Below are 25,837 nucleotides of genomic sequence, written 5' to 3'. Positions count from 1 at the left end.
CATAAGAAACAGATGCTCAAAATGTCCGAAGACCTCATTACTCTAATCAGGAGTTCCCACCCCCCTCCTGAGAAAAGGCCTAGGCAGGATACAGACTATGATTCCTCTGATCAGGTTTCCATTTCCTCTTATTCCTCTTCAGACCAGGGATACTCTCTACCCCCCTATGAGGACTCTGATGCTGAAGAATCTATCCCTTCATCCTCTCCTCCTGAGGATTACTCTTTTGGGGAAACTTTACATACCATGAGGGAACATTTCCACTGGGAAAGTCAGGATTATTCAGAATCCAAGAAAAGGCTCAGGGACTTCCTTTTATTGCCTCAGCACAGGCCCCTGGCTAATTCCGCCTGTGTTGGATGATGTGTTCTCTGAATCAAGCTTATCTCCTGATTCTTTGCCCCTTGCACCAGCCAAGCCAGATAGGTATTACAGAGTCCCCAACTCTCACAAGTTTCTTCATAAAAACCCTTCTGCTGACCCAGAAACCATTTCCCAGGGCCCCAAAGGGGTTAAGGCTTCCATTGCAAAAAATCCAGTCCCCTCTGACAGAGATTCTAGAGCATTGGATAGATGGGGAAGAAAGTTTACACTTCAGCAACTTTAGCAGTAAGGGCTTTAAATTGACAGTTTCACATGCTTAAGTACCAACAATATTTAATGGCTCAGTTAAAACAGAAAATGCTTGCAAGCTCAGAATCTCCTGACTATAAAGAAATGAAGGATTTATTGCATGCAGTTGAACAGGTGGGAAAACATACTCTGCAATGTAGTTTTGATTCTTTAAAGGCCTCTTGTAGAGCTGCAGTTACAGGTTCTGTGATTCGAAGACATGCTTGGTTAAAAGAACAGAGTTTACCTGATCACGTTAAGGCAAAATTATTGGATGCTCCTTTATAGCATGATACCTTGTTTGGTGTTAAGGCAGAAGAGGTGTTAATGGAGGATAAAGCTAAATCTTTGCAAACAGTCAAAGATTTCTTACAGGTACAGCCACCTCGATTTAGCAGAAATTGGCCTACAAAGAACTTTCCAGTGTCAGACAGGCCACAGAGAAGCAGATACAGACACCCAAGAGGCAGATCTCAACCCCAAGGCTCTAACAGACAATGACAGTGGGGTACCTCAACCCCAAAAGGAGGTGAGGACGAGTCTCAACCTTACAGGAAACAGTCCCAATGACTTCCCCCTTCGTATGCCAAGCACTTCCCTTTTGGCAGCCCCCTTAGGGGGAAAACTAGCACTTTTTTCTCAAAATTGGCAAACAATCACCCAAGACAAATGGGTTCTGAATATTGTGTCTCAAGGTTACAGGTTCCACTTTCACACTTTACCAAGGCTAAAAGGAATGCCGAACCTGCCACAAAATCAATGGGCAGAGGCTCAAAAAAAATTTCAGCCCTCATGGACATGAGAGCTATTCAAAAAGTACCACAGCAGGAAGAAGGACAAGGATTTTACTCAAGACTCTTCCTGGTCCCCAGAAAGGACAAAGCTTGGAGACCCATACTAGACCTTTCAACTCTAAATACTTACCTGGATGTTCCAAAATTCAAGATGTTGACACTACAGCAGCTTCTTCCCATGCTGGGCAGGAAGGCTTGGCTTATTACTTTGGACCTCAAAGAGGCATACCTGCATGTCCCTATCAGACAAGATTGCAGAAGATACCTCGGATTCAAAGCTGGTACAATGCACTACCAATTCTCTGCACTGCCCTTTGGCTTATCTACTGTGCCCAGGGTCTTTACAAAGTGCCTGGCACCAGTAATTGCATTCTGCAGACAAAAAGGAATTTAAATATATCCATACCTGGACGACTGCCTCATTCAAGCAGAGAGAAAGGACTTTCTTCTAAAGCATCTGGCATTTGTAAAAAGGTTTCTAATTTCTCTAGGGTACACAGTAAACAAAAAGAAGTCAAAACTAGTGCCCTCACAACAGATAATATTCCTGGGTGCTAGCTTAAATACAACGGCCCAGATGGCTTATCTCACGCCAGACAAACAAGGACAACTGACACAATATTTTCAATTACTGGCAAAAAGTCCCATTTCCCTGCAAGAAAATTCTGCAGGCCCTGGGATTCATGGCATCCTGCATACTACTAATTCCATATGCCAGACTGCATATGAGGAAATTACAATGGTACCTAAAAAGTGTTTGTACTCAACACTCTCACAGTTTAGAAGCAGTAATACCAATAATTCCCTGCCTACAACAGGAGTTTCGATGGTGGGCACAGGCATGTCACCTCAACAAGAGTCAGTCTTTCACCCTACACACAGCCAGGCAGACTCTAACAACAGATGCTTCGGATTATGCCTGGGGAGCACACATGGCAGGAAAATGTATTCAGGGCAAGTGGCCACACACCAAATGCATCTTCCCATCAATCAAAAAGAGATGTTGGCTGTTCAAAGTGCCCTAACAGCTTTCAAGGACCTTCTGCATCCAGGACCATTATTATTAAAGACAGACAACACCACAGTAACGTGGTACATAAACAAGCAAGGGGGCACTCATTCTTATCCCCTATGCAGGCAAGCCATGACCTTGTGGAACACAGCTCTAACTTGTCAAGTTCATCTGCAAGCACAATTCCTGCCAGGAAAGAAAAATACTCTGGCAGACGAGCTAAGCATAAATATCATGGACCCTCACGAATGGAAATTGAATCCACAAATCTTCAGCATGGTAACGCAAAAATGGGGGATGCCCAGATATAGATCTTTTTGCTTCCCCACTGATTTGCCAACTACAAACATTCTGCACAAGGACTTACCACACACAAGCATGGAAAGTGGATGCACTTTCGTTCAGCTGGAAAAGCCTAAAAGTTTATGCCTTCACACCACTGCCTCTCCTTTCAAAGGTACTCCTAAAAGCCAGACAAGAAAAACCACAGATGATCCTGATTGCTCCAGACTGGCCATGCCAGCAATGGTACCCAATCTTTTAGCTCAAGACCCACCATGGATTTTGCCTCAAATTTCATACCTTCTGACTCAACAAAACAATCAGATCCTGCACGGTCAGCTCAAAACCCTAAACCTGGCTGCATGGCAGATTCATTAGTCAAACAGGCAACACCTCTCTCTAAAGCTGTTATGGATGTCATTTTGGAGGCCAGGAGGCCTAGCACCAGGAAATCTTACTCAGAAAAATGGAAGAGATTTTGTGCCTGGAACCAGGCTCAAAGCCTTGACCCTCTTGTCCCAAACATTCCTCAGATTTTGCAGTGCTTAACTGAGATGCTGGACCAAGGCCTATCCTTCTCATCAATTAAGATCCTCGCCTCTGCCATTTCAGCACATTACAACACGGATCCTCCTTTATTCTCTCATCCCTTGCTAAAGCAGTACCTCAGAGGGGCTAAAAACTGACCTTGCCACCTTTTGAGCCAGCCAATACAGCTGATCTAAAATTATTATCATGGAAAACAGCTCTGCTCCTGGCAGTAACTTCAGCACGAAGAGTCTCAGAGCTACAGGCATTAATGGCAGTGGAACCTTTTATAATTTTTCATCAGGACAGGGTTTCTTTAAGGACAAACCCTACCTTTATGCCAAAGGTGGTATCTAGTGTGGCTCTTAACCAAACCATCCATTTGCCAACTTTTTATCCAAACCCCAGAATAAAGGGGAGAAACTTCTGCACTCTTTGGACATACACAGGCAGCTATGCTTCTACTTGGACAAAACAAAAGCTTTCAGGAAAACTGAGCAACTGTTTGTAGCATATGCTGCAGGATCACAGGGCAAGGCTATCTCAAAGCAGACTTTTTCCAAATGGATAGGACACTGTATTCGTTACTGCTACACACAGCATGGAAAATCAGTCCCTAATAACATTAGGCCACATTCTACCAGAGCAACAGCCTTTCTCAGAGGAGTACCAACCAAGGAAATTTTGGAGGCTGCAACTTGGAGTTCAGTGCAGACCTTTACCAAGCATTACCACTTGCCTCTTTACTCTAAATCCAGAGCAGGATTTGCCACTGCAGTTCTGCAGGGCCTCCTAGCCTATCCTAACTCTTTATAGACCAGCCACCCAACCTTAGCTTTGGGATTCTACCCAAGTGTAATGACTGCAGCAGTGTAACACGATGAACATAGTATAGTTTTGTACCTACCATAAATGTAGATGTTAGTGTTCACACTGCTGCAGTCCAGGTTACCCTCCCTCCATCCCCTCTGTCCTAGCTGCACTTATCTATACCTTTCTATCCTATACAACCTTTGTGGTGTATTTGCTTGTAACTGAAGGTATTGTTTTTATTTTTTTATATATGTTTTATTAGCATTATGTATTGCCTACCTACTTGGGGGCACCTGACATCTTGGGCAAGAAAAACTGAAGAAAATGGCGTCGGCTGCATCTTGTATATCCCTGGCGCACTGACGTCAGGGAAGAAGCGGCAGCAACCGACACCGGACCAAGACTTTGGAACTCTGGCCGACTGCGGGACCGCCTGACAGCAGGAAAACCAAGTGTACTGACTGCAGCAGTGTGAACACTCGAACATCTACATTTATGGTAGGTACAAAACTGTACTTTATATTCCCCAGGGAACAACTCTCCCAACATTTAAGAATTATTACAATGAGCCACTGATAATATCAAGAAACCATCTTATTAGGTGATCTAAATACTGACCGGTTAGCCTGTAAGCTCTAGCAACTCAACTAAACCACATTAATCTCTTCAGTTTTACCCAACTGATCCTTGAACCCACTAGTCAACAAAAAAATCCAGAAACAATCTGTTCTAGATTGGACACTAGTCAACTGTCCCAAAGAAAACTACCAGACAGGGTGCCTTCCAGATGGTGTTAGTGACCATCTCCCAACTTTCCTACTAAGAAAATGTACCAATATAAACAAACCAATTGTTTTTAGCAAGTCAGAGATGACCGTAAACTAAGTGTACAAGAACTTAACAGTTTTCTAAAACACAGTAACTGGAAACCACTGAAAACCCTAAGCTTAGACCAGGCTGTTGTAATGATACTCTTAATAATGTTCTTAATAGACTTGCAGCCGTCAGAAAAATTAGAGCCAAGGCAAACTGTGCACCATGGCTAACCAGGAAACTAAAGCACTGCTAACATCTAGAGACAAGGTTGGAAAACATGGAAGAAGTACAATACTAGCCTAGCCAAACACAACTACCTACAATTTGGAAATCAGGCCAAAAGAAAAACCAAACTCGACAAACAAAATTATTTCCTTGATATCCAAAACAGTCATTCAAAAGATCCTCAAATGTTCTGGCATGCCCTCAACACTCTTCTTAAACCAGGAAAAACTACCACTCCCACTCCCCAACTCCACCAAAGATAACAAGGACAATTGCCTCCCAATTTAATCACCATTTCACAGAATCTGTGCTAACACTATCCTCCCATCTATCCAAGAGCAACACTATGCATAACCTTATCAAATCCCCTGACAATATTCCATCCTTTACTGTCTCCCCAGTTCCTACCTCTACAATCAAAAGACTTCTAAAACTGAAACCTACCACCCTTTTGCTGACAATCTACCAGCCAAGTTCCTAAAAATAGCTGCTGAATCCTTGTCCTACCCTGTATCTATACTCCTCAACCGCTCCATAGAAGCAGCATATGTCCCACAACTCTGGTAAGGTATCCTATATTATTCCACTTCACAAAGGCGGAAACTCCTATGAATACTCCCGCCCCATTGCCATTTTATCTCCCCTATCTAAAATACTCGAAAAATGTATACATTCTCAAGTAATGCAATTCCTAAACTCACCTAACTTCCTCTTCCCCCATTCAATATGGCTTCTGGCAACATCCCAGTACAACAACCACCCTGCTCTCTTTCACCAGTCTGGTCAACCAACACAGAAATAATAAAAAATGTGTTATCTGCAATATTTTTAGACCTCATCAAGGCATTCAACATGGTCTCACATTCCTTACTACTAGACTCCCTTACCTCTCTATCCTTCACCCCTACTTCAATAGCCTGGTTCACAAGCTATCTGTCAGCAAGGCAGCAATCTGTCCAATGTCAAGGCATAATATCCCCTTTAGTCCCAGCTACTATAGGCGTACCACAAGGCTCAATATTAGGCCCACTTCTTTTCTCCATATTTACCAATAATCTTCGTACCACCACACAGAATGCTTCACTCATTCAGTACACCGATGATTCAACACTTATCTGTTCTGCTCCGTCACTTAGTACTCTACAGGAACTCACCCAGCTCTGTGGAAAGATGGATCACTCAGATCCAACTTATCCTAAACCCTAACAAAACCAAACTGCTGCTCTTCACCCCCAACAAAGCCATGTCTACCCCTCTATCCTTCACTATCTCTTCGAAAAATGGCACTGTCATCTCTCCCTCTGATCATACCAAACTCCTAGGCATTGAAATGGACAAAAATCTACCCTTTGATGTCCATATTTCACAAACTATCAAAAAGGTCCATAAAAAATGGGAACTCTATACAGACACAAGAAATCCCTCACAAAACAAGCACGAGTTACCCTAGCCCAAACTTGCCTCTTGTCCACCCTAATGTATGCCGCACCAATTCTTACTCAGCTTAGAAAATCTGACTCTGCCAAACCAGAAACATGCTATAACAAAATCGCAAAGTTTGCCAACAAGTCCACCTTTAGAACCCACCACTGCCAGGCACTAAAAGAACTGCAATGGCTAGAACTCCCCCAGCTTCTAAACTATCACTAGCTAGTCATTGCCTTTAATGTGATAAGACATCCAGAAAAAACTCCTGCTTGTATACAAACTACTTACCCTTTATAATACAAATCAACCTCTCCGCTCTTCCGACAAATCTCTCTTCTGCATCTCAAAGACTAACAATTCCGCAGGAAAAGCACTATTCTTCCACAGCATAGCTAAAACATGGAGCAATCTTCCTACTGCTCTGATCTCTGCCTCATCTAATACTCTCTTTAAAAACTCACTTAGATCACACCTGAAAAATAAATGGTTGTGCCCTTGTATTACATAAATCCCATTTTCTATCACTCAGTAGACCTCTTACAACTTAATACCTGCTGTAATAAAAGCTACAGTACAGGATACTAATGCTGATGTCTGAAATTGCAGATAAAATGTAGTAGTAACTGCGTTGAAATATATCTTGTGTATATATTTGTCTTGTCACTGTGTACTGCTGTAATCCATATGTCTTGTCACTGTGTACTGCTGTAATCCATATGTCTTGTCACTGCATACTGCTGTAATCCATATGTCTTGTCACTGCATACTGCTGTAATCCATATGTCTTGTCACTGCATACTGCTGTAATCCATATGTCTTGTCACTGCATACTGCTGTAATCCATATGTCTTGTCACTGCATACTGCTGTAATCCATATGTCTTGCCACTGCATACTGCTGTAATCCATATGTCTTGCCACTGCATACTGCTGTAATCCATATGTCTTGTTACTGCATACTGCTGTAATCCATATGTCTTGTTACTGCGTACTGCTGTAATCCATATGTCTTGTCACTGCATACTGCTGTATGCTACGTCTTGTTTCTCCAGAGTGCTGTATACTGTATTTTTCCTGTGTCTAAATTTGTTCTGCTGTGGAGCTTTTTTACATGGGCCTCCACTGAAAATGGACCTGTGTCCAGTCAGACCATCTCTGTAAACAAATATAAAATAAAATCGAGAAAACACTTCTCCATAATAATAACTGTCTGAGCAGGGGCACACTTTTAAAACCATCCTGCAGAAAAGCACTGCACTTAAACAATAGAACTGTTGTGTGTGACTGAAGTATTTGTGTTTGAGTAACAACGGATTTTTTTTAGTTTGCTCATTGGGGTGTATATGTGATGTAGTGATGCTTGTTTTATTTCTTTCAATGTGAGATGATTCCCGAGAAGATGGTGTATTGCATGTTTAGCTGACACATTGTCTTCAATTGTATCACATTTTGCTGACATGCAAACACTTCCTTGAAAGCATGGTTTGCTTCTTCAGCTTTTATTTCTAATGTAGTATGCTCAGTTATATGACGCTTTCACTGCTAAGTCTCTAGCACTGCAAATTCCCTCCTTTGTAACACCTGTAAGTATGGTCTATGTCTTCTACTCTAGCATTCTTATCTTATTGTACATGCTCTTTTAACATATTAAGTATTCCTTAATTTCTTCCTTTGCAGAGCAAATACTCACGCTGCTTTCTTTGCAGAGCAAATGCACACACTTCATTTTTGTTTGCAGTATATTGGTGACTGTAAAACTCTTTACAAAGTGCATGCTTGTTTTGCAGTACCTTATCTGCTGTTTTTAGCTTCTGCAGATTTATTTCCGTTATAGCATATATGTCAAGTTTCCTTTCCTCATGAATTTTCTGGTTTGCATTTCTTTATTGCATGAGTACTTATGGCAGTGACTGTCTTATGCCAGAATATGCTATTTTGGACTGGGCTTGTGGTAACCAGCGCTACATAAAGAAATGCCAGTTTAATTGCAATCTACAGTGCGTGTCACGTGATAAAGATCAAAGCTTATTTCTTGTGTATACTTGGCAGAAAGCACCATTTAGTATCTGACTAATGCTCCTAGGGCTAAAGCAGGATGCCGTAGTGCTAGCATATCACATGCTTTAGAGTTGTCTTACCACTGCAGATGTTCTTCGTGTTTCACTGTTGCAGTCATCACATTTAGGGTTATCTGCTTGCAGTGGCCCTCAGTCGGCCTGATTAACAAAGTCTTGGGTTCTGCGTTGGTTGCTGTCTCCTCTTCCATGACATCAGGTCGTCAGGGGTATAAAACATGCTGCCGACATCATTACATCAGTCTTTCTTGCTGTGCAGTGCCCAAAGCAAAAGCAGTTCGCAAATGCCGGTCGACCGACTCCTGAAATTTTCGTTTTTGAGTTTTAGAACCAAAGTCTTCAACTGAAAGCTAAGTGCCCCGTTGGGGAAACTTTTTCTTGCTCTAAACCGATGTCAGTAAAAGTAAATAATTGCATTTCTTGTGGAAAGCAAATACCTCATAAAGATTTTCATTTATACTGTATTCCTTGCCTAGGCCCTGACCTCTACATACCTCACTGTCGGTTTTGTGCCTTATTTAAATCATGAACTATCCGTCATCAGTATATTTTTTCACTTCTAAATAATTTGGTGCTCGGTTTAATTATCCCAGTATGTCTTTGGTAAGCCATCCGACTACCGACATTCCGAAAAAACGCAAAGATAAAGACAGAGACAGGCCGCCGAGGCACCGGTACTCAGTGATGCACTTTCGCAACCCCTGATACCTGCTACTTCAGATTCGCAGGCCTCTACTGAGACCCATTCGGAGTCCAGTATGCCGCAAGATGCTTCAACTGTGGAACCTGTGGATGTTTCTACCTTGGATGGGTCCGGAGCCGCTGTGCAGGCACCGGCTTCTGAGGGTGTATTCAGGCTTACTGACTTGCATATTAAACCGATGCCATCTTCTTCAAGGCCTAAAACTTGAACCATGCCTAGAAAACTGATGCCCAGACCACATGGTCAGGCCTCTATACCTAAAAAAACAAATGATGAGAATGACTTGAAGACCTTATTAACTTTAATCTGGGGAAGCCAACCTAAACAAATGATGAGAATGACTTGAAGACCTTATTAACTTTAATCTGGGGAAGCCAACCTTCCCCTCCTAAGAGACCTAGGACTGAGTTTGCTTGTGATACTTCTGATCAGGATTCTGAAATTTCTGTTTCCTCTGACCAGGATTTACCCTTCTCTACCTATGAGGATTCTGATGCAGAGGACTCTATTTCCTCTGCTTCTCCCCCAGAGAATTTCTCTTTTGGTGAAACCTTGCATACTCACAGGGAGCATTTTCGTTGAGAAAGTCAGGATTTCTCTGATTTTAAAAAGAGGCTTAGGGGTTTCTTACTCCTGCCCAGCACAGACCTTTAGCTATACCTCCTGTACTGGACATTGTTGTTGCCTTTTCGGAATAAAGCGTGGCCCCTGACTCTCTACCTCCTGCTCCCAGAAAATCTGATAGATATTACAGGGTTCCTGACTCTCAAGTTCCTTTTCAAAAATCCTATTGCTGATCCTGAAACCATTTCACAGGGACCCAAGGGCATTAAAGCTTCTACTGCCAAAAATCCTACCCCCTCTGATAGAGACTCCAGGGTGCTGGATAGATGGGTTAAGAAGGTATACACTTCTGCAACTTTGGCCATTAGGGCTTTGAATTGCCAGTTATCAGCAGCATCTTACTGGATTGCTTAAACAGAAAATGTTGATTCCTGATTGTGCTGAAAATAAGGATTTACAGGATTTAATGCCTTCTGCTGAACAAGTTGGTAAACATACGTTGCAATGTGGTCTTGATTTACTAGAGGCATCTTGCAGGGCTGCTGTAACTGGATCTGTACTTAGAAGACATGCTTGGCTTAAGGAGCAATCCTTGCCAGATTATGTTAAAGTGAAATTACTGGATGCTCCCTTAAATCAGGACCGCCTCTTTGGCAACAAGGCAGGCAAATTTCTTAAAAAGATGGAGGAAAAAGCTAAATCTATGCAAACCATTAAAGATTTTTTACAAGTATAACCTCAGATATAGTAGGCATTGGCCTTCTAAGAATTGGTCCTTTCCTGCCTCTTCCAGACCTCCTCAATCCAAACCCAGATCCAGCAGAGCATCCAGGCTCCAGTCCCAGAGTACGCACAGGACTAAGCAGTGGAGGGCCTCCACTTCAACCTGGGAGTAATAAAACTCCCACCTATGGTAAACTGTGTCAATGACTTCTTTTTAAAACTTCCAAGAACTTCTCAATTGACTTCCCCTTTGGGGGGAAAGTTTGAACTTCATGCAAAGAACTGGGGACAAATGGGTTTTAAATAGTGTCCCAAGGATACAGATTTCACTTCCACACATTGCCAACTCCAAGCAGTTGGCCAGATCTACCTCCAAGTCAGTGGGCAGAGGCCCAAAAGCAAGTACTCTCTCTCTCTCTTAAGCATAAGGGCTATTAAATTGGTACCGGAAGAGGAAAAGGGACAATGTTTCTACTCAAGATCTTTCCTGGTACCCAGAAAAGACAATTCGTGGCGTCCGATCCTGGACCTGTCTACTCTAATCACCTTTTTGGTGATTCCAAAATTCAAGATGCTGACTCTTCACCAATTGCTTCCTATGTTAGGCAAAGATGCCTGGTTGGCAACACTAGATTTAAAGGACGCATACCTGCACATCCCAATCAGGGAATCTTGCAGAAGATACCTATGCTTCAGTTCTCTGCATTGCCTTTTGGCTTATCTACTGTGCCCAGGGTATTCACAAAGTGCCTAGCTCAAGTCATTGCATTTTGCAGGCAAAGAAATATTCAAATATACCCATACCTGGACGATTGTCTAATTCAGGTAGAAAACCAGGACATACGTTTGAATCATCTGGCTTTTGTACAAAGGGTGCAAACTTGTCTGGGATACACCATAAACGAAAATAAATCACACATGGTACCCTGTCAACAAATTATATTCCTGGGAGCAAGCTTGAATACAACTTCCCAGATGCTTTCCTCACACCACAGAAACAAATTCACTTAACCTACTTCAAACAAGTGGCCACAAAAACCCTGCTATCTGCAAGGCAAATACTACAAGCCTTGGGGTTCATGGCCTCCTGCATTCTTCTAATTCCATATGCAAGACTGTATATGAGGAAACTACAATGGTATCTAAAAAGCCTATGGTGTCAACATTCTCAGGATCTAGAAGCAATGATTCCTCATATCTTGCCTACACCTAGAGTTCCTTTGGTGGGCAGAGGCCTGCCACCAAAACAAGGGACTACCATTCACACTACCCCCTGCTGCCCAAACCCTAACAGACACATCAGACTATGCATGGGGGGGGGGCCTGGCAGGGAAGTGCATTCAGGTCAAATGGAAGCCAAGTCAAATGCACCTGCACATCAATCTAAAAGAAATAATAGCTGTACATAATGCTCGGACAGCCTTCAAGGACCACATTCTTCCAGGACAATTAATGGTAAAGACGGACAACACCACTGTAATGTGGTACATAAACAAGCAGGGGGGTACACATTCTTACTCCCTCTGCAGACTAGCCATGGCATTGTGGAATGCAGCCTTGAGCTGCCAAGTGCATCTACAAGCTCAATTCTTGCGAGGAAAACTACACTGGCAGATGGACTAGGTAGAAATCTCATGGACTCATATGAGTGGAAACTGGAACCAAGTATTTTCAACATGTTGACAAGCAAATGGGGGAGCCCAGATAATAGACCTGTTTGCCTCTCCCCAGAACTATCAATTGGAAAAATTTTGCACAAGGACTCCACACAGACGAGCTTGGGAAGGGGATGCTCTGCCCTTCAGCTGGAAAAACCTAACAGTTTATGCCCTTCCTCCTCGGCCTCTGCTCTCCAAAGTACTACTAAAGATCAAACAAGACAAACCAAGGACGATTTTGATTGCACCAGACTGGCCACGCCAACACTGGTACCCCCTGCTGCACAGTGTGTCACTGTGGGCACCATGGCACTTGCCTCAGGCTCCTACCCTGCTGTCAGCTGGAGAACCAGATTCTGCACCCTCAGCTTCAAACACTGAACCTAGCAGCCTGGCTAATTAGCTAATCTCTCCTTTGCCATCCCTCAGTAAACCAGTGATGAATATCATTTTAGAGGCAAGGAGGCCTTGTACTAGAAAATCTTATGCTGAAAAATGGAAAAGATTCTGTGGCTGTAACTATTCTCAAGGGATGAGCACAGCAGTGGACAGTTTACCTCAGATTTTACAATACTTAACTGAGATGCTGCACAAGGGCCTGTCTTTTTCCACAGTAAAAATTCACGCCTTAGCCATTTCAGCTCATTATAACACAGAACCTCACCTCTTCTCTTATTCACTGCTCAAGCAGTTCCTCAGAGGGGCCAAAAATTTAAGACCACCCAGGAGAGCTCCAACTCCAGCCTGGGACCTTTGCTTTGTATTGGAGAAACTCACCCTTCCTCCTTTCGAGCCAGCTGCTACTGCAGATTTAAAATTCCTTTCTTGGAAAACAGCTTTCCTTTTAGCAATCACTTCAAGAAGGGTATCTGAATTACAGGCCCTTATGGCAGTGGAGCCTTTCATAATTTTTCATGCGGACAGGGTGTCCCTCAGGACCAATCCCTCTTTCATGCCAAAGGTGGTATCCAGCGTGACCCTTAATCAGTCCATTCATTTGCCAACCTTCTTTCCTAATCCACAGAACAAAGAGGAATGGATACTGCACTCGTTAGATGTCACAGACAACTTAGATTCTGCTTGGACAGGACTAAACTTCAAAGGAAATCTGAACAATTGCTGGTGACATTTGCTGCAGGGACAGAGGGGAAGGCTATTTCAAAGCAAACCATCTCCAAATGGATAGGCCATTGCATTCATTTCTGCTGTAAGCACCATGGAAAACCTATCCCACAGAGGATCAGACCCCACTCAACCAGGGCAGTTTCTACCTCTACAGCCTTTCTCAGAGGCGTCCCTACCAGGGACATCCTAGAAGCTGCTACCTGGAGTTCTGTACATACTTTTATCAAGCATTACCATTTGCCAATTTTCTCTAAATCCAGAGCTGGTTTTGCCACTGCAGTCTTGCAGGGCCTTATAGCTTGTCCTAATGCTATCTAAATTCATCTTCCCATCCTTAGCTTTGGGAATCTACCCAAATGTGATGACTGCAACAGTGAAACACGAAGAACATAGTACAGTTGTGTACACTTACCATAAATGTAGATGTTCGGGTGTATTCACTGTTGCAGTCCTGGTTACCCTCCCTCCAGCCCCCTGACTTCTTTTGCCTATACCTGTTCTCTCCTTTACAATGCTTAAAAGCTTTTTGGTGCGTTTGCTTTTTTGTTGGAGGTATAACCTTGTATATTTATAGACTTAATTGCTTCCCATTAGGGGGGCACCTGACATCTGGGGCAAGAAAAACTGATGTAATGATGTTGGCTGCATGTTTTATACCCCTGACGATCTGACATCACAGAAGAGGAGACCGCAACTGACGTAGGACCCAAGACTTTGTTAATCAGGCTGGCTGAGGGCTACTGCAAGCAGATAACCCTAACTGTGATGACTGCAACAGTGAATACACTCTAACATCTATATTTATGGTAAGTGTACACAACTGTACTTTGTAATCACTGGGGGGGTAAGTGATGTTGAATAACAAGCAGAAAACAGTAATGAAAATAGTCGCTTTGATTCTGTCACTAGAATAAGCTGATTTATGTTTTGTATTTTGCAGGAGAAAAACCATTTGAATGCAAATTATGCCATCAGCGATCCCGTGACTATTCTGCAATGATAAAGCACCTGCGAACCCACAATGGCGCCTCACCATACCAGTGCACCATCTGCTTAGAATATTGTCCTAGCCTGTCTGCCATGCAGAAACACATGAAGGGACACAAGCCCGAAGAGATCCCACCTGACTGGAGAATAGAAAAGACATACCTTTATCTGTGTTACGTCTGAGGAATTTAGGCAAGTTAAGAGTATGCTGTGAAAGACTGGGCAAAACTTAAATGATAAAAAACAAAACACCCATACACAGAAAACACACAGATTGCATCTAGAGTCTTTGCTGCTATAAGGTTATGAAATGTCTATGGATTTTCCATAAAAGCTTTGTTTTGGGGAGGAAATTCATGCTTGGTCACACCTTTGTTCACATGTGCATGAGGTCTACCAACCTACCAACTGGAATTTATTCTTTATTTATTTATTTATACTTTTAAATTCATGAGACTTTGTTTCACATAGAAAGCAGGACTGGAGTTTCAGTTGTATAACTGAAAAAAAAGTAAGTGTTTTGTCAGTGATCACTGGTTTGGGGAAAACTATTCTAACATCTGTACGGTATACCAGGAATTTCAGATGTCAGATGAAACAACATCATGTATTGTAATATCATAGAAACAAAAATGTTATCAACAGAATTACTTTTTTCTTATTTTGTCATATTTTGTAGCAGCCACTATATCAGAGATGCTATGAAATGTTTGTCAGGCAGTAATTTGATTCAAAAGCATGGCTTATGAACAAGAGTTGGGGACTGTTTAAAATCAAGGTATTATGTCCTTGTACACATTCTGACATGTGGAGAAAAGGCAGCCTCCTGTATAGGCTTTAGCAAAAAAGCTGAGGTTCTTGATGTGTATGAAGTACGCACGTGTGTGCTTATTCAACTAAACACCTACATTTATGTGGATGATGTTCCCCACCTCCATCACAGCACACCTCATGACTCTAAGACTGTATGGTGCACATACAACTTAAACAACTTGTCTGAAGAAACATTATAGCAATCAGAACAAAACTCTTAACTGCAAAGAACTGCTCTGTGTTTAACATGTGGCAAGCTTGTTTGCTGGATATTACTCCAGTTCATATGACTGGCACAGACAAGGATGTCAACACACAAGTGTCAAGCAAGGAACACAAATTTGGAAAATCTCTATGGATGGTTCGTCAGATGAACATTTGGGGTGCGTTCTGTTTACTTTTACAGTATGCTGTTTGTGGACAAGAGTGAGACACTACTGTCAACTTTCACATCAATTAGAGATTCTAGCAGAAGATGTCTGTTTCAAAACGGCAAAAAAATAACTGCACAAAACCTGACATTTAACACTATTTTTTGGCAATACATAGTGAAGAAAACTGGCTTTTCATCATCATGTATGAACAGCACAGGTTTATTTGCAATCCTGTCAGTGTGTTTTGTCTTAAAGCCACTGTTTGAAATGTTAACTTGCAGGTTTATTTTCAGGATACAGTGCTTTGTTGTGGGTGGGGGAATGATATGCTGTATCTGAAGTTATTGTCCAGTCTTCTCTATATATGAAGGGAGTGAAGGTTTGGGAGGGCCTTTTTCCATGTTTGCGCTTTTTATTTGTACCTTTGTGTTCAACACATTGTACTTGAATTACCTCGTTTATTTTATTTCTCATTTCTCTCTCTCTCTCTTTTTTTTTTTTTTTTTTTTAACCTTTATAGCTTCATTTGCAATTACAGCAATCTTGGATTTAAAAAAAAATGTCGTGCCACAGATTTGGTGACACACAGTTTAAAGTGATGTACTCCTAAAGGCAAACAACATTGCCTCCTTTGAACCGTTTATACTTTGTGTATATTGTTTTTTTTTCTGTATGAATTGTACATTCTTACCAAATTTGGTATATTAATGACTTACCTGTAAAAAAATGGGGTCATATGTTTTATTTTCCTTCAAGCTACCTCTTAATTTTTTTTCAGTTACAAAAGCACATTTGCAATATTTGTGGTAATGTTAATTTCATTTTCATCTCATGCTTTACATGTTATTGTAATACATTATTTTTGCTTTAGCTTTGTGTATAGAATGTTTGAGAAAGCAATTGTAGATAGATTAAATGGGGAGAAACTAAAAGGCCTTTGTACTGCTGTGTTCAACCCCCACCCAGTTCAGTGCAGTAGAGGTGTTCATTTGACAGCCTTAAGAAGAATTTAGAGACGTTTCATATGCTGGTTGAATGGGGTATTAACAGAGAATTTAGTACTTTAAAAAGAGAAAAAATGTTAAACTTGAAATATGTGAATAGAAGAATAATTTTGTTATAATGTGAAAAAGTGAAAGTATTGAATCACTTGGAGGCAAATTATGGTTTAAGGGGCACTAATAAAAATGGAGTTAGCTGCCATTTGCCATACGATTAAACTAGAAAAACCTTAAAAAAAAAAAAAAAAAAAGAGCAAGGGACAGTATACTGTTTCATTGAACTTACTATTCTATAGGAATGATGAATTATCCATGTAACACAGAGGATCTGTTTGATATTTGACAAAATGTAATATTTTTGTATTACTTGTCAGTTTCCATTTGTTTCTGCTGGGCTTTGCCCTTTTTTGTAATGTGAACATGAATCACTGTGCGTATGCGTGTGCATGTATGTACAAGTTTGTCTATATCTGTGAGTGTGTGTACGTGTGGCTGTGTACTAACAAGTTCATGCAGTATTGTTATATCCAGTGTTATTCCATGTTGGAAGTGCTAAATCAAAAAAGTTATGCTTTGCTAACTTATGAAGATCCCTGATGCTGGTCAATGCTTTAATCTCCCGAGTTGTTTAACTATGGACAGTTGAAAAAGGCATTGATTAATCTACTTAGCTTCTGCTTCACTTTATTTCTTTGCAGGGCATTTCTTTGTCTTATTTGTGTGTGCGTGCACATCTATCAAGTGTGTGTGTGTGTGTGTGTGTATGTGTATATATATATATATATATATATATATATATATATGTGTATGTATGTATATGTATTGCTTACCCACAGTGACACACATGAAGAGAACATATTTGTATGTTAAAGAAAGGTAGCCTACACAAATAGCTATTCACAAGATATGATAGTCTTCTGTTGAGATGCATTATCTCAAAAACAGCTAGGTACAACATGAAGCACAAATGCTAGGCAGTTCAGCACAAATAGCGAGCGGTGCTTAGCTGCATGAAAAATAAGCGATTTCATAAAATTTTCCTGGGAGAGCAGAGCACAGTGGCAGGGATTCTAAATACATTAGCTAGGCACACTGGTACGTCTGGAGAAAAAGTAACTGGATAGATGCAAGGCAGTGTTCCTGGGACTGGTTTTGAGTGAGAGGAAAGAGGCAAGCTAGATTAGCTGTTTGGTCACTGGCTTCAGGTAGTGTGTCATGTCACTAAACAACTAAGTTCAGAATGGTAAGGCACTGGTTCATGATTGCACCTTATGCCACCTTCAGATGTTGCAGGCAATGGTTTGTTGACCCTTTAAGGGCACCTTGTTTTATATTGAAGCCCCTACACATTTCTTCAGAAATTCACTGCTCAGCTCTGTGAGATAGTGTTTTATTTCTCACCTATTTCTTCACTGCATTGTCCCAAGTGTAAACACTTTTTTGGAAAACAAATAACTGTAAGAATTTGATCAGCATTCACCAAGTACACACAACACTAAGAAGGCATTTTTATTTGAATACTAGGCCTTAAGATAATGGTCTTTACCAGCTCCCCCTGTGTCTGTCAGTCTTGTTTATACCATCAGACGTAATACCAGATAAATTATGACCTAACAATATATGCATTTTTAGGACAAGGTACAGAACCATTTGTCTTGTTAATGTATCAGTGTGGTTTTAAGGCTTAATCCCCCCTTCTAAATACTTTATAGGGCCATTGATCATTTCCAGTTTGTTCACTTCCCACCTACTGGTACACCTCCCCAAATGGCATTATCTTTCATTCTTAGAAATGAACCTTCCATTAACTCCTTTTGACTTTCTAGGTTATTCATCACTTGATTTTTGTAACTACAGTAGTGTAAGGGGAAGTCTCTGTGAAAATGGCTTCAACATATTTGGCAAGCATCTTCTTACACAACAGATTTGTCACCTCATTCAATTGTTATTAATCTTCCCTTAATGTGCCCTTTTTCCAAATGACTCAGGACTGTTCCTGAACCTGCAATGTTACTTTGATTGCAGAGAAAGTGAAGAGCACTTGACCCCCCCCCCCCCAATTCCCATTTGCCTGTTAGTCTTAGTTCATGTATAAAGGCGTGGTAAAATGGGGCACCATACAGAAAGTATAAAAAATAAGTTGCATGATATTGATTAGTTATGGCATAATTACATTTTTCCAGACATTCAAAACATGGGTGTACTAAAAAAGGCAAAGTGAGAGGGATATGGCTTGGAGCTTAGATTTTGCACTGATTTTTGATCTTGCAGTGATTTTCCATAGAAAATTAGAAAGGCCGTCAGTATTACTGTTTTACTTTGACTGGCCTGCTTTGCCTGAAATGGAAGTGAAAGCTGGGACTTGTTTGAAAAAAATGCATGTAGTATTATGCCGGTTACTTATGGATCTCTGCTGTCCTTAAGCAGAGTTTAAACTGCTAGGCACACATTAGAAAAATGTTTTTCAAAGTGAAATCCTGTTAGGCTCTTCATTTATGGCAGCATCATTTTTGGGTAAGAGTTTTGTTAGTTTATGCATTATATACTGCACTTAAAAGTAAAATAATTTCAGGAATATTAAGGGGCATCAATATTTTACTTTTTCATTTAAGACAAAGTATTATTGGTTTGGCATTCATACAGAATGTATTACAAAATATATTTTTATTTATAGGACAAATATCATCATGTGTATTACTTTTATTGCTTCTGTTTTTCAAGTATTCAGAAAGCGATTGGCCAAAGCCCATTTTTTGATTTAGTGCACTCCTAAAGGAAGCATTGGAGAATGGCTTATTGGTGTTAAATCTTTGTGCCTACAGAGTTGTTCCCATTTTAATAAAAAAATAAAATTGCTGCAGATGCTCAGAAGTGGGTGATACCTTATTAAAGGTACCACATGGGGATGTCATGGTATCTAAGTGAGGAAAAAAAAGAAAATTGCTTCTACCTTGGCTGATTGACAATACTACCAGAAAGTTGGAGTCTCTTAAAAATTAGAGTCCAGTGTTTCAACATTAATTATTCTGTTTAAGTGTAAAGCATATTTTCTAAAACATGCATAGAAGCTGCTGACTGTTGAACTGCAAACTGCTATAGAAATGTTAATCATTCACAAGTTTGTATTAGTAACATAGCACAGAGCTATTACCCTCGCATTTTGTTTATTTGAAGATGTGCTAATTATAATTTGCTAGATAGTATCTGACAAGTTAAACTGTTCGCATGGTATGTGGTTCTGTCTGTATAATATGTGTATATATATATATATATATATATATATATATATATATATATATAATGTGGACGTGTTCAAAAACACAGTTCTAATCATGCACGCTGCTTTCCCTCTCTCTTGCTGTCCAAAAATTCTGTCAGCCATAGCATCACAAAACAAGAGTTTCTGAATTCATAACTACAGTTTTTGTGGAACATTAACATTTCTGTTTTGTACATTTCTACCATGTCCTGATACCTTACAGAAGTACTCTCTTACAAAACATTTTGTTGAGTTATCTCATTTGATAACCAGTTAAGTGAACAGGTCCCATGGGTTCTTCAGCCAGGAGCTGGAACGGTAGAAGAATGTGAATTATAATGCCAAAGATGTGTAATACATGGAACAATGTAACAGAGTGATAGGGCAGAGGAATGATAAGTTATGTATTTAATAAACAATAAAGAGTAAGTTACAGTGACAATATAAATAAGGAACAATAGGATATGTCTATGTACAGTGTTATGTAAAATGCACAGAGATACATTGAGGTATGATGGGCTGGTACAAAGTAAGATTTAATGAAGGATTCAAGTTAAAATAAGATTTACGTTGCATGAAATACAAAGGGGATAGAGTCAGACTAACAGAAAATGGCTGAAGACCCTCCTTTCTTCACTTAACTTGTTGATGACTCTTTGTATTATTTTTTTTCTCTCTGAACAGCTGTCACAAACACTATAAACTCTTTCATTCCTGTGACATTGGTATGACTGTCAGCAGAGTGATTCTAACTTTTAAGCCTTGCCATTCTGTGTATATTACTAATGGAGTCCAAGGGGTCAATATGCAGAGGGGTGATTCAGAGTCACTTTGCTACCCACTTCCACAAGTGATGACCCCACTGTCCTCCTTGTAGGCAGATTCTACTTTCTGTACTCTCTACCAGGAATCAGACTGACCGCATTCTGTGATGCACACTCATAACCCTACCACCTGGGCTAAGCAGGCAAGCTATTCCTGCACTTAGACTGCTTAAGTAACAGGGCATCCCTGTGTCTTAGTCAGTGCTTTAGCTTTGTTTCTCTGCCATGTTGTCAGGTTGCTGCCGGTTTACTTAATTGTGTGTTGGTTAGCTGTACACCGATGACAGAGGGGTTTGAATGTACAACAGGAGCATCAAATAAGGGCATGTGGTGATTTTATGTTGCTGTGTACTGCAGGTACACCAAAGGGCATGTGGTGATTTTATGTTGCTGTGTACTGCAGGTACACCAAAGGGCATGTGGTGATTTTTTTGCCATGATGTAATGCAGGTACACCAATGGACATGTGGTGATTTTCTGCTATGGTATACTGCAGATACACCAAAGGGCATGTGGGGATTTTTTGCTGCAATGTACTGCAGGCTACACCAGTGTTCTGTGGTGCATCCCAGAAAGGCAAAGACATATTCATATCTATGCCTTGCTGTTACTGGTTAAAGGGAAAGTGCAATACCACTTGACATTTACCAGTTTTCAGTCAGGAAAGAAGAAACCTTATAGTTTCACTTCACTTCCACAATGTCAAAGATGTATATCCTTGGAATGCATCATCCATCTTCCAAACTTCGAATGTGAACAGAGTCCATTTGATCAATCCAAATCAGTAACATAGTCAGTCACAATGATAAAAAAAAAAATTTGAGCAGTTGGGCAATAGTATTTGAATGTGGTTTCTTTTTTATGGTATTTTCTATTGCTTGTCTTCAGGCCTTAGAAAAAGTCATCCTGCTCTTCTCTGCCTTTTTTATTGCCATATAGCTGTGGTAGTCGCATCAGAACCTAGTTCATTCCAAACTAAAGGGGCATTTTAGTTCTGTTACCTAGATTCTTCACCATACTTTTATAATTTCTCTTATTTGTTAGTGTTTCTGGTATTCAAAATTCAGACATTGTTTACATGCACTTCTATGCTTTATGTTGCTTTTGGGACGCAAGAGTCTATTTTATTACCTAATGAGCACTTCATTTGTCTTGCATGTCTTTACAAGTGTCAGTGAAGTGACATTGTTTACAGTCACACACAACCATTCCCCAAAAGAAAGAAGAGCCTCATCTGTGCTGTTCGTTGGGAAACTGCCTAGTAGCAACTGCTAGTTACCAGTGTTTATTGTTTGACCTACCGACTCTGTGGCTGACACCTCTTCTTTTGTACTATTATGCTGGCTTGAACTTGCAGTCCTGTTTTTGACATTGTGCAACAGGCTAATACTGAAAATGGAACAATCTGACTTCACTGAAAGATTCAGCACTTGGAACAGATGCATGCTGCAAATATTATAGCTTCCCCTGCAGTAATGACTTAAAAAAGCACATTAGTGGACACCGTAAAAGTAGGTGTTGATGTGGGCTGTAGCCGAATGTGTCCTTTCAGGGAATGTTTTACTGATGCATTTGCAGCTCTGGGGATTTAGACATGAACAGTAAGCTTTGGTGATGTTACCAACTCAAATCAAATGTTTTTTTGTCCTGCACTGTGTTTGAATTTGTGGGTGGGGAGTAGGGAAGCCAAACGTGTCAAATCAGCAAAGTTAGTTTTGCCAAATATAAAATGTGTGAACGGTGTTCAGGTAAATTAACTTCGATGACAGTGGAGTTTGCCTTTTTCTCATCTGTTGTGTGATCTTGTAGTTGGTATATACAAGTTCAAGGATGTGGGGGGTACGTGGGGACTTGACTCTGCAAAATTTTTTTTTGTTTGCCAAAAGAAACTTCGTTGGTAAATTTCTGAAAATTTTAACATCGCTGAAACTACTTGTGGTGAGTCGACATGATTACGTACAGAAGTAGTGGCAGCAGAGTACATATATAAGTTACCGATAAATCAGCATACACTGAATTTGACTATTCTATGCACATCTTCAGTTGTCCATTACAAAATATTTCAGAACTAAACTATACAGATTTTATTTTTTCCAAAGTCAGCACTGTAAACATGTTAGAGCTTCCCTTGGTGCAGTAAAACCAAAATGAAATGGCATACTCGCGTAATGTACCTTGTATCAGTTAGTTGTCTTAAAGATTAAAAGTAAATGCGAACCTGTCCCCCACCACTAACAATTGCTACGTGGTCTTTCATATGAATTATTTTTCCTTCTGAACACTTTGAAACTTATGTTTATTTTGGCTTTCATTCAATTCAGTCCTTTCTAGTCATGTTATAGGTATGTCCAGTAGCTCAGTATGCACAGATTCAGTACTTTTTTCTTCCTTTTCCTAAAATGATTTTGAGCACAGAGAAAAAGAGAAAGAGCAAGTTTTTCAGAGGGAAATATGAAAATCTTTCCATTTTTCATAGCAAGAAAACTGTATCATGACATCCCCTTCACTTCACTAGTGTATTAATATTTTTATGTGGGTCTCTGTATTTGTTTCATGTAGTGTTCTGCATGTGTTGTTTTGAGGCCAAGATGCCAAGTTGAAGCTCCATCACAACCTGTCTGTATATGTCATAGCACTGAGGACCAATTGCCCTGCTGCACCAAGCAAATTAATGCTTTTTGTTAATTATAAATATTTGCTTTTCTTTTGTCGTGATAGCACAAGTGCCAGTCCAATCGCTCTGTATTAAAGTTTTATTTTTTTAATGATGTTATAGTTATGTCTACCTCAGCACCTCCTTCTAGCCTAATTTCAGAAGGTGCCCAATTTTGTTTTGTTTTCTTGTTTTAACTTTTAATTGTGTACAAACTTTGGTTTGGAAAGTAGCGCTTTTGCTGAAGTCCTGTCTGTTACATTACAGATGCCATTAGCTCAAAAAAAGTGAAATAACCAAGCTGCAACTCTTTGCCAGCTTCCATTTGTTCTGTATAAGGTTCTGAAGCATCTCTGTAACTTTGTGTTTTCTGACCGAGAAAAAAAAATACTGCTGCAGGTTTTATCTCTCCATGTGTCACTAAGTGAAGTTTGTGCCTTCTATAGCGAAAGAGAATATTTTTTACATCCTACTAATGGTAGATTGTTTTGTAGTGAGCATTTTTTGTATTTTTATTTATAAGTCTCATAAGAAAAATTAGCAGTGTTCAGTTGTATACCTTGAATCTGCAGTTAGAAAAATAAAAAAAATCAAGTCACATATGATACGGATGTCTGAGTTTTTTTTCCCACTTATTTGTTTGGTACATTGAAGCAGATTTTCCCATTTTTTCTTTTTTTGTATATCAGATTAAAGGAAAATAATGTTTTGTGTTCATCTGTGCTTCTGTAACCAGTGGAAATTGAAATGTCAGTGTCACAGTAATGTAATTTCCTGTTTGTGTTAAAACCTGTATCCGTTGTCACACTTCTGGATCTGTGTTTATCTAGTGGTGTGGCTCTTTGCATGCTTTAGTTTTATTTATTCAATTTTTTATGAATGCTTTTTCTAGGTACAGATTTGGGTTGTCAGAGATGGGGGTTTATCCAGACTAAATTTAATTTGCTGACCCTGTACTGCTTATTGAATGTATGCCATCCTGGGCCCCCAGGTCTAAGTCAGTAAACTCCATGTTTAGTTTATTATGTATATTCAGATTATATTGTAATCTGTGGCGTTCATAGTTTCATATTAAGCTACTATCAAAGTAGTCATTGAGAAGCTTAACAACATTATCCAAAAGTATAATGTTTTAGTTTCTCCTAGCAAGTAGACTGTTCTCACACATCCCATGTGTGAATTTACAGTCATTTCCATACATTGAGTCTGGTTTTAAAGTTTGCTATTGTGTATAATATATAATAGGAGTCTATTCCAAATACAAGTGATGCTTTGGGTTAAGTATCTATCACACCAGCAGGCGTTGCATTAATGTGGCAGTTAATGCTTAGGGATTTCTAGCAGATGTTTGGTGAACCATTGGTTCTGTGACTCTGAAAAAAGTTTAAAAATATGGGGAGCAGTATTCATAGTCTGGGAGTTCACAGCCACGTAGTGGTTATTTGCAGGAAGCAGCATTATGCATACAGTGGATATAAAAAGTGTAGACACCCCTGGTAAAATTCTAGGTTTTTGTGATATAAAAAAATGAGAGCACAATAAATAATTTCAAAACTTTTCCCACCTTTGATGTGATCTATAACCTGTACAATTCAATTGAAAAACAAATCTGTTAGGGGGAAAAATATAAAAAATAGAAAACATATACAATAAGCTGGTTGCATAAATTTGCACGCCCTTCAACTAATACTTTGTTGGAGCACCTTTTGATTTAATTACAACATTCAGTCTTCTTGGGTAGGAGTCTATCAGCATGGCACTTCTTGACTTGGCAATATTTGCCCACTCTTTCTTGCAAAAGCACTCCAAATCTGTGAGATTGCAAGGGCATCTCTTGTGCACAGCCCTCTTCAGGTCACCCCACAGATTTTCTATTGGATTTATGTCTGGGCTTTGGCTGGGCCATTCCAAAACTTAAATTTTCTTCTGGTCAAGCCATTCTTTTGTTGATTTGGCTGTATGCTTGGGGTCATTGTCGTGTTGAAAGGTGAGATTCCTCTTCATCTTTCTAGCAGATGCCTGAAGGTTTTGGACCAAAAGTGACTGGTATTTGGAACTGTTCATAATTCCCTCCACCTTGACTAAAGCCCCAGTTCCAGCTGAAGAAAAGCAACCCCAAAGCATGATACTGCCATCACCATGCTTCACCGTAGGGATAGTGTTCTTTTGGTGATGTGGAGTGTTGTTTTTGCGCCAAACGTACCTTTTGGAATTGTCACCAAAAAGTACAACCTTGGTCTCATCAGACCATAACACATTTTCCCACATGCTGTTGGGAGACTTGATATGTTGTTTTGGAAATATTAGCCGTGCCTGGATGTTTTTCTGTGTAAGAAAAGGCTTCTATCTTGCAACCCTACCCCACAGTCCAGACATATGGAGAATATGGGAGATTGTTGTCACATGTAGTACACAACCAGTACTTTCCAGAAATTCCTGCAGCTCCTTCAGTGTTGCTGTAGGTCTCTTGGCAGCCTCGATGACCAGATGTTCTTCATCTCACATTGCTGCAGTCCTAACACTTGGGTAGTCCGCTGTCCCAGTCGGCCCGAATACCAAAGTATAAGGC

At 40.2% G+C, this 25,837-nt stretch overlaps 1 protein-coding gene across 4 annotated transcripts in view; it reads left to right on the top strand.

The window, feature by feature from the left end:
- ZBTB16 (zinc finger and BTB domain containing 16) overlaps positions 1 to 23,873 on the top strand; it is a 1,288,889-nt gene extending 1,265,016 nt beyond the window's left edge. For all 4 annotated transcript variants that reach the window (XM_044081079.1, XM_044081076.1, XM_044081078.1 and 1 more), the window contains exon 7: positions 14,298 to 23,873. In XM_044081079.1, coding sequence (XP_043937014.1) covers positions 14,298 to 14,527 — 230 coding nt within the window. In that variant the 3' untranslated portion in view covers positions 14,528 to 23,873. The remainder of the gene's footprint in view (positions 1 to 14,297) is intronic.
- The last annotated feature ends 1,964 nt before the right edge of the window (positions 23,874 to 25,837 follow it).

Source organism: Protopterus annectens, chromosome 8.part0 (genome assembly GCF_019279795.1).
Source record: "Protopterus annectens isolate FY-2018-M chromosome 8.part0, PAN1.0, whole genome shotgun sequence".
Lineage (NCBI taxonomy): Eukaryota > Metazoa > Chordata > Ceratodontiformes > Protopteridae > Protopterus > Protopterus annectens.
This window is presented reverse-complemented; position numbering and strand designations above follow the sequence as displayed.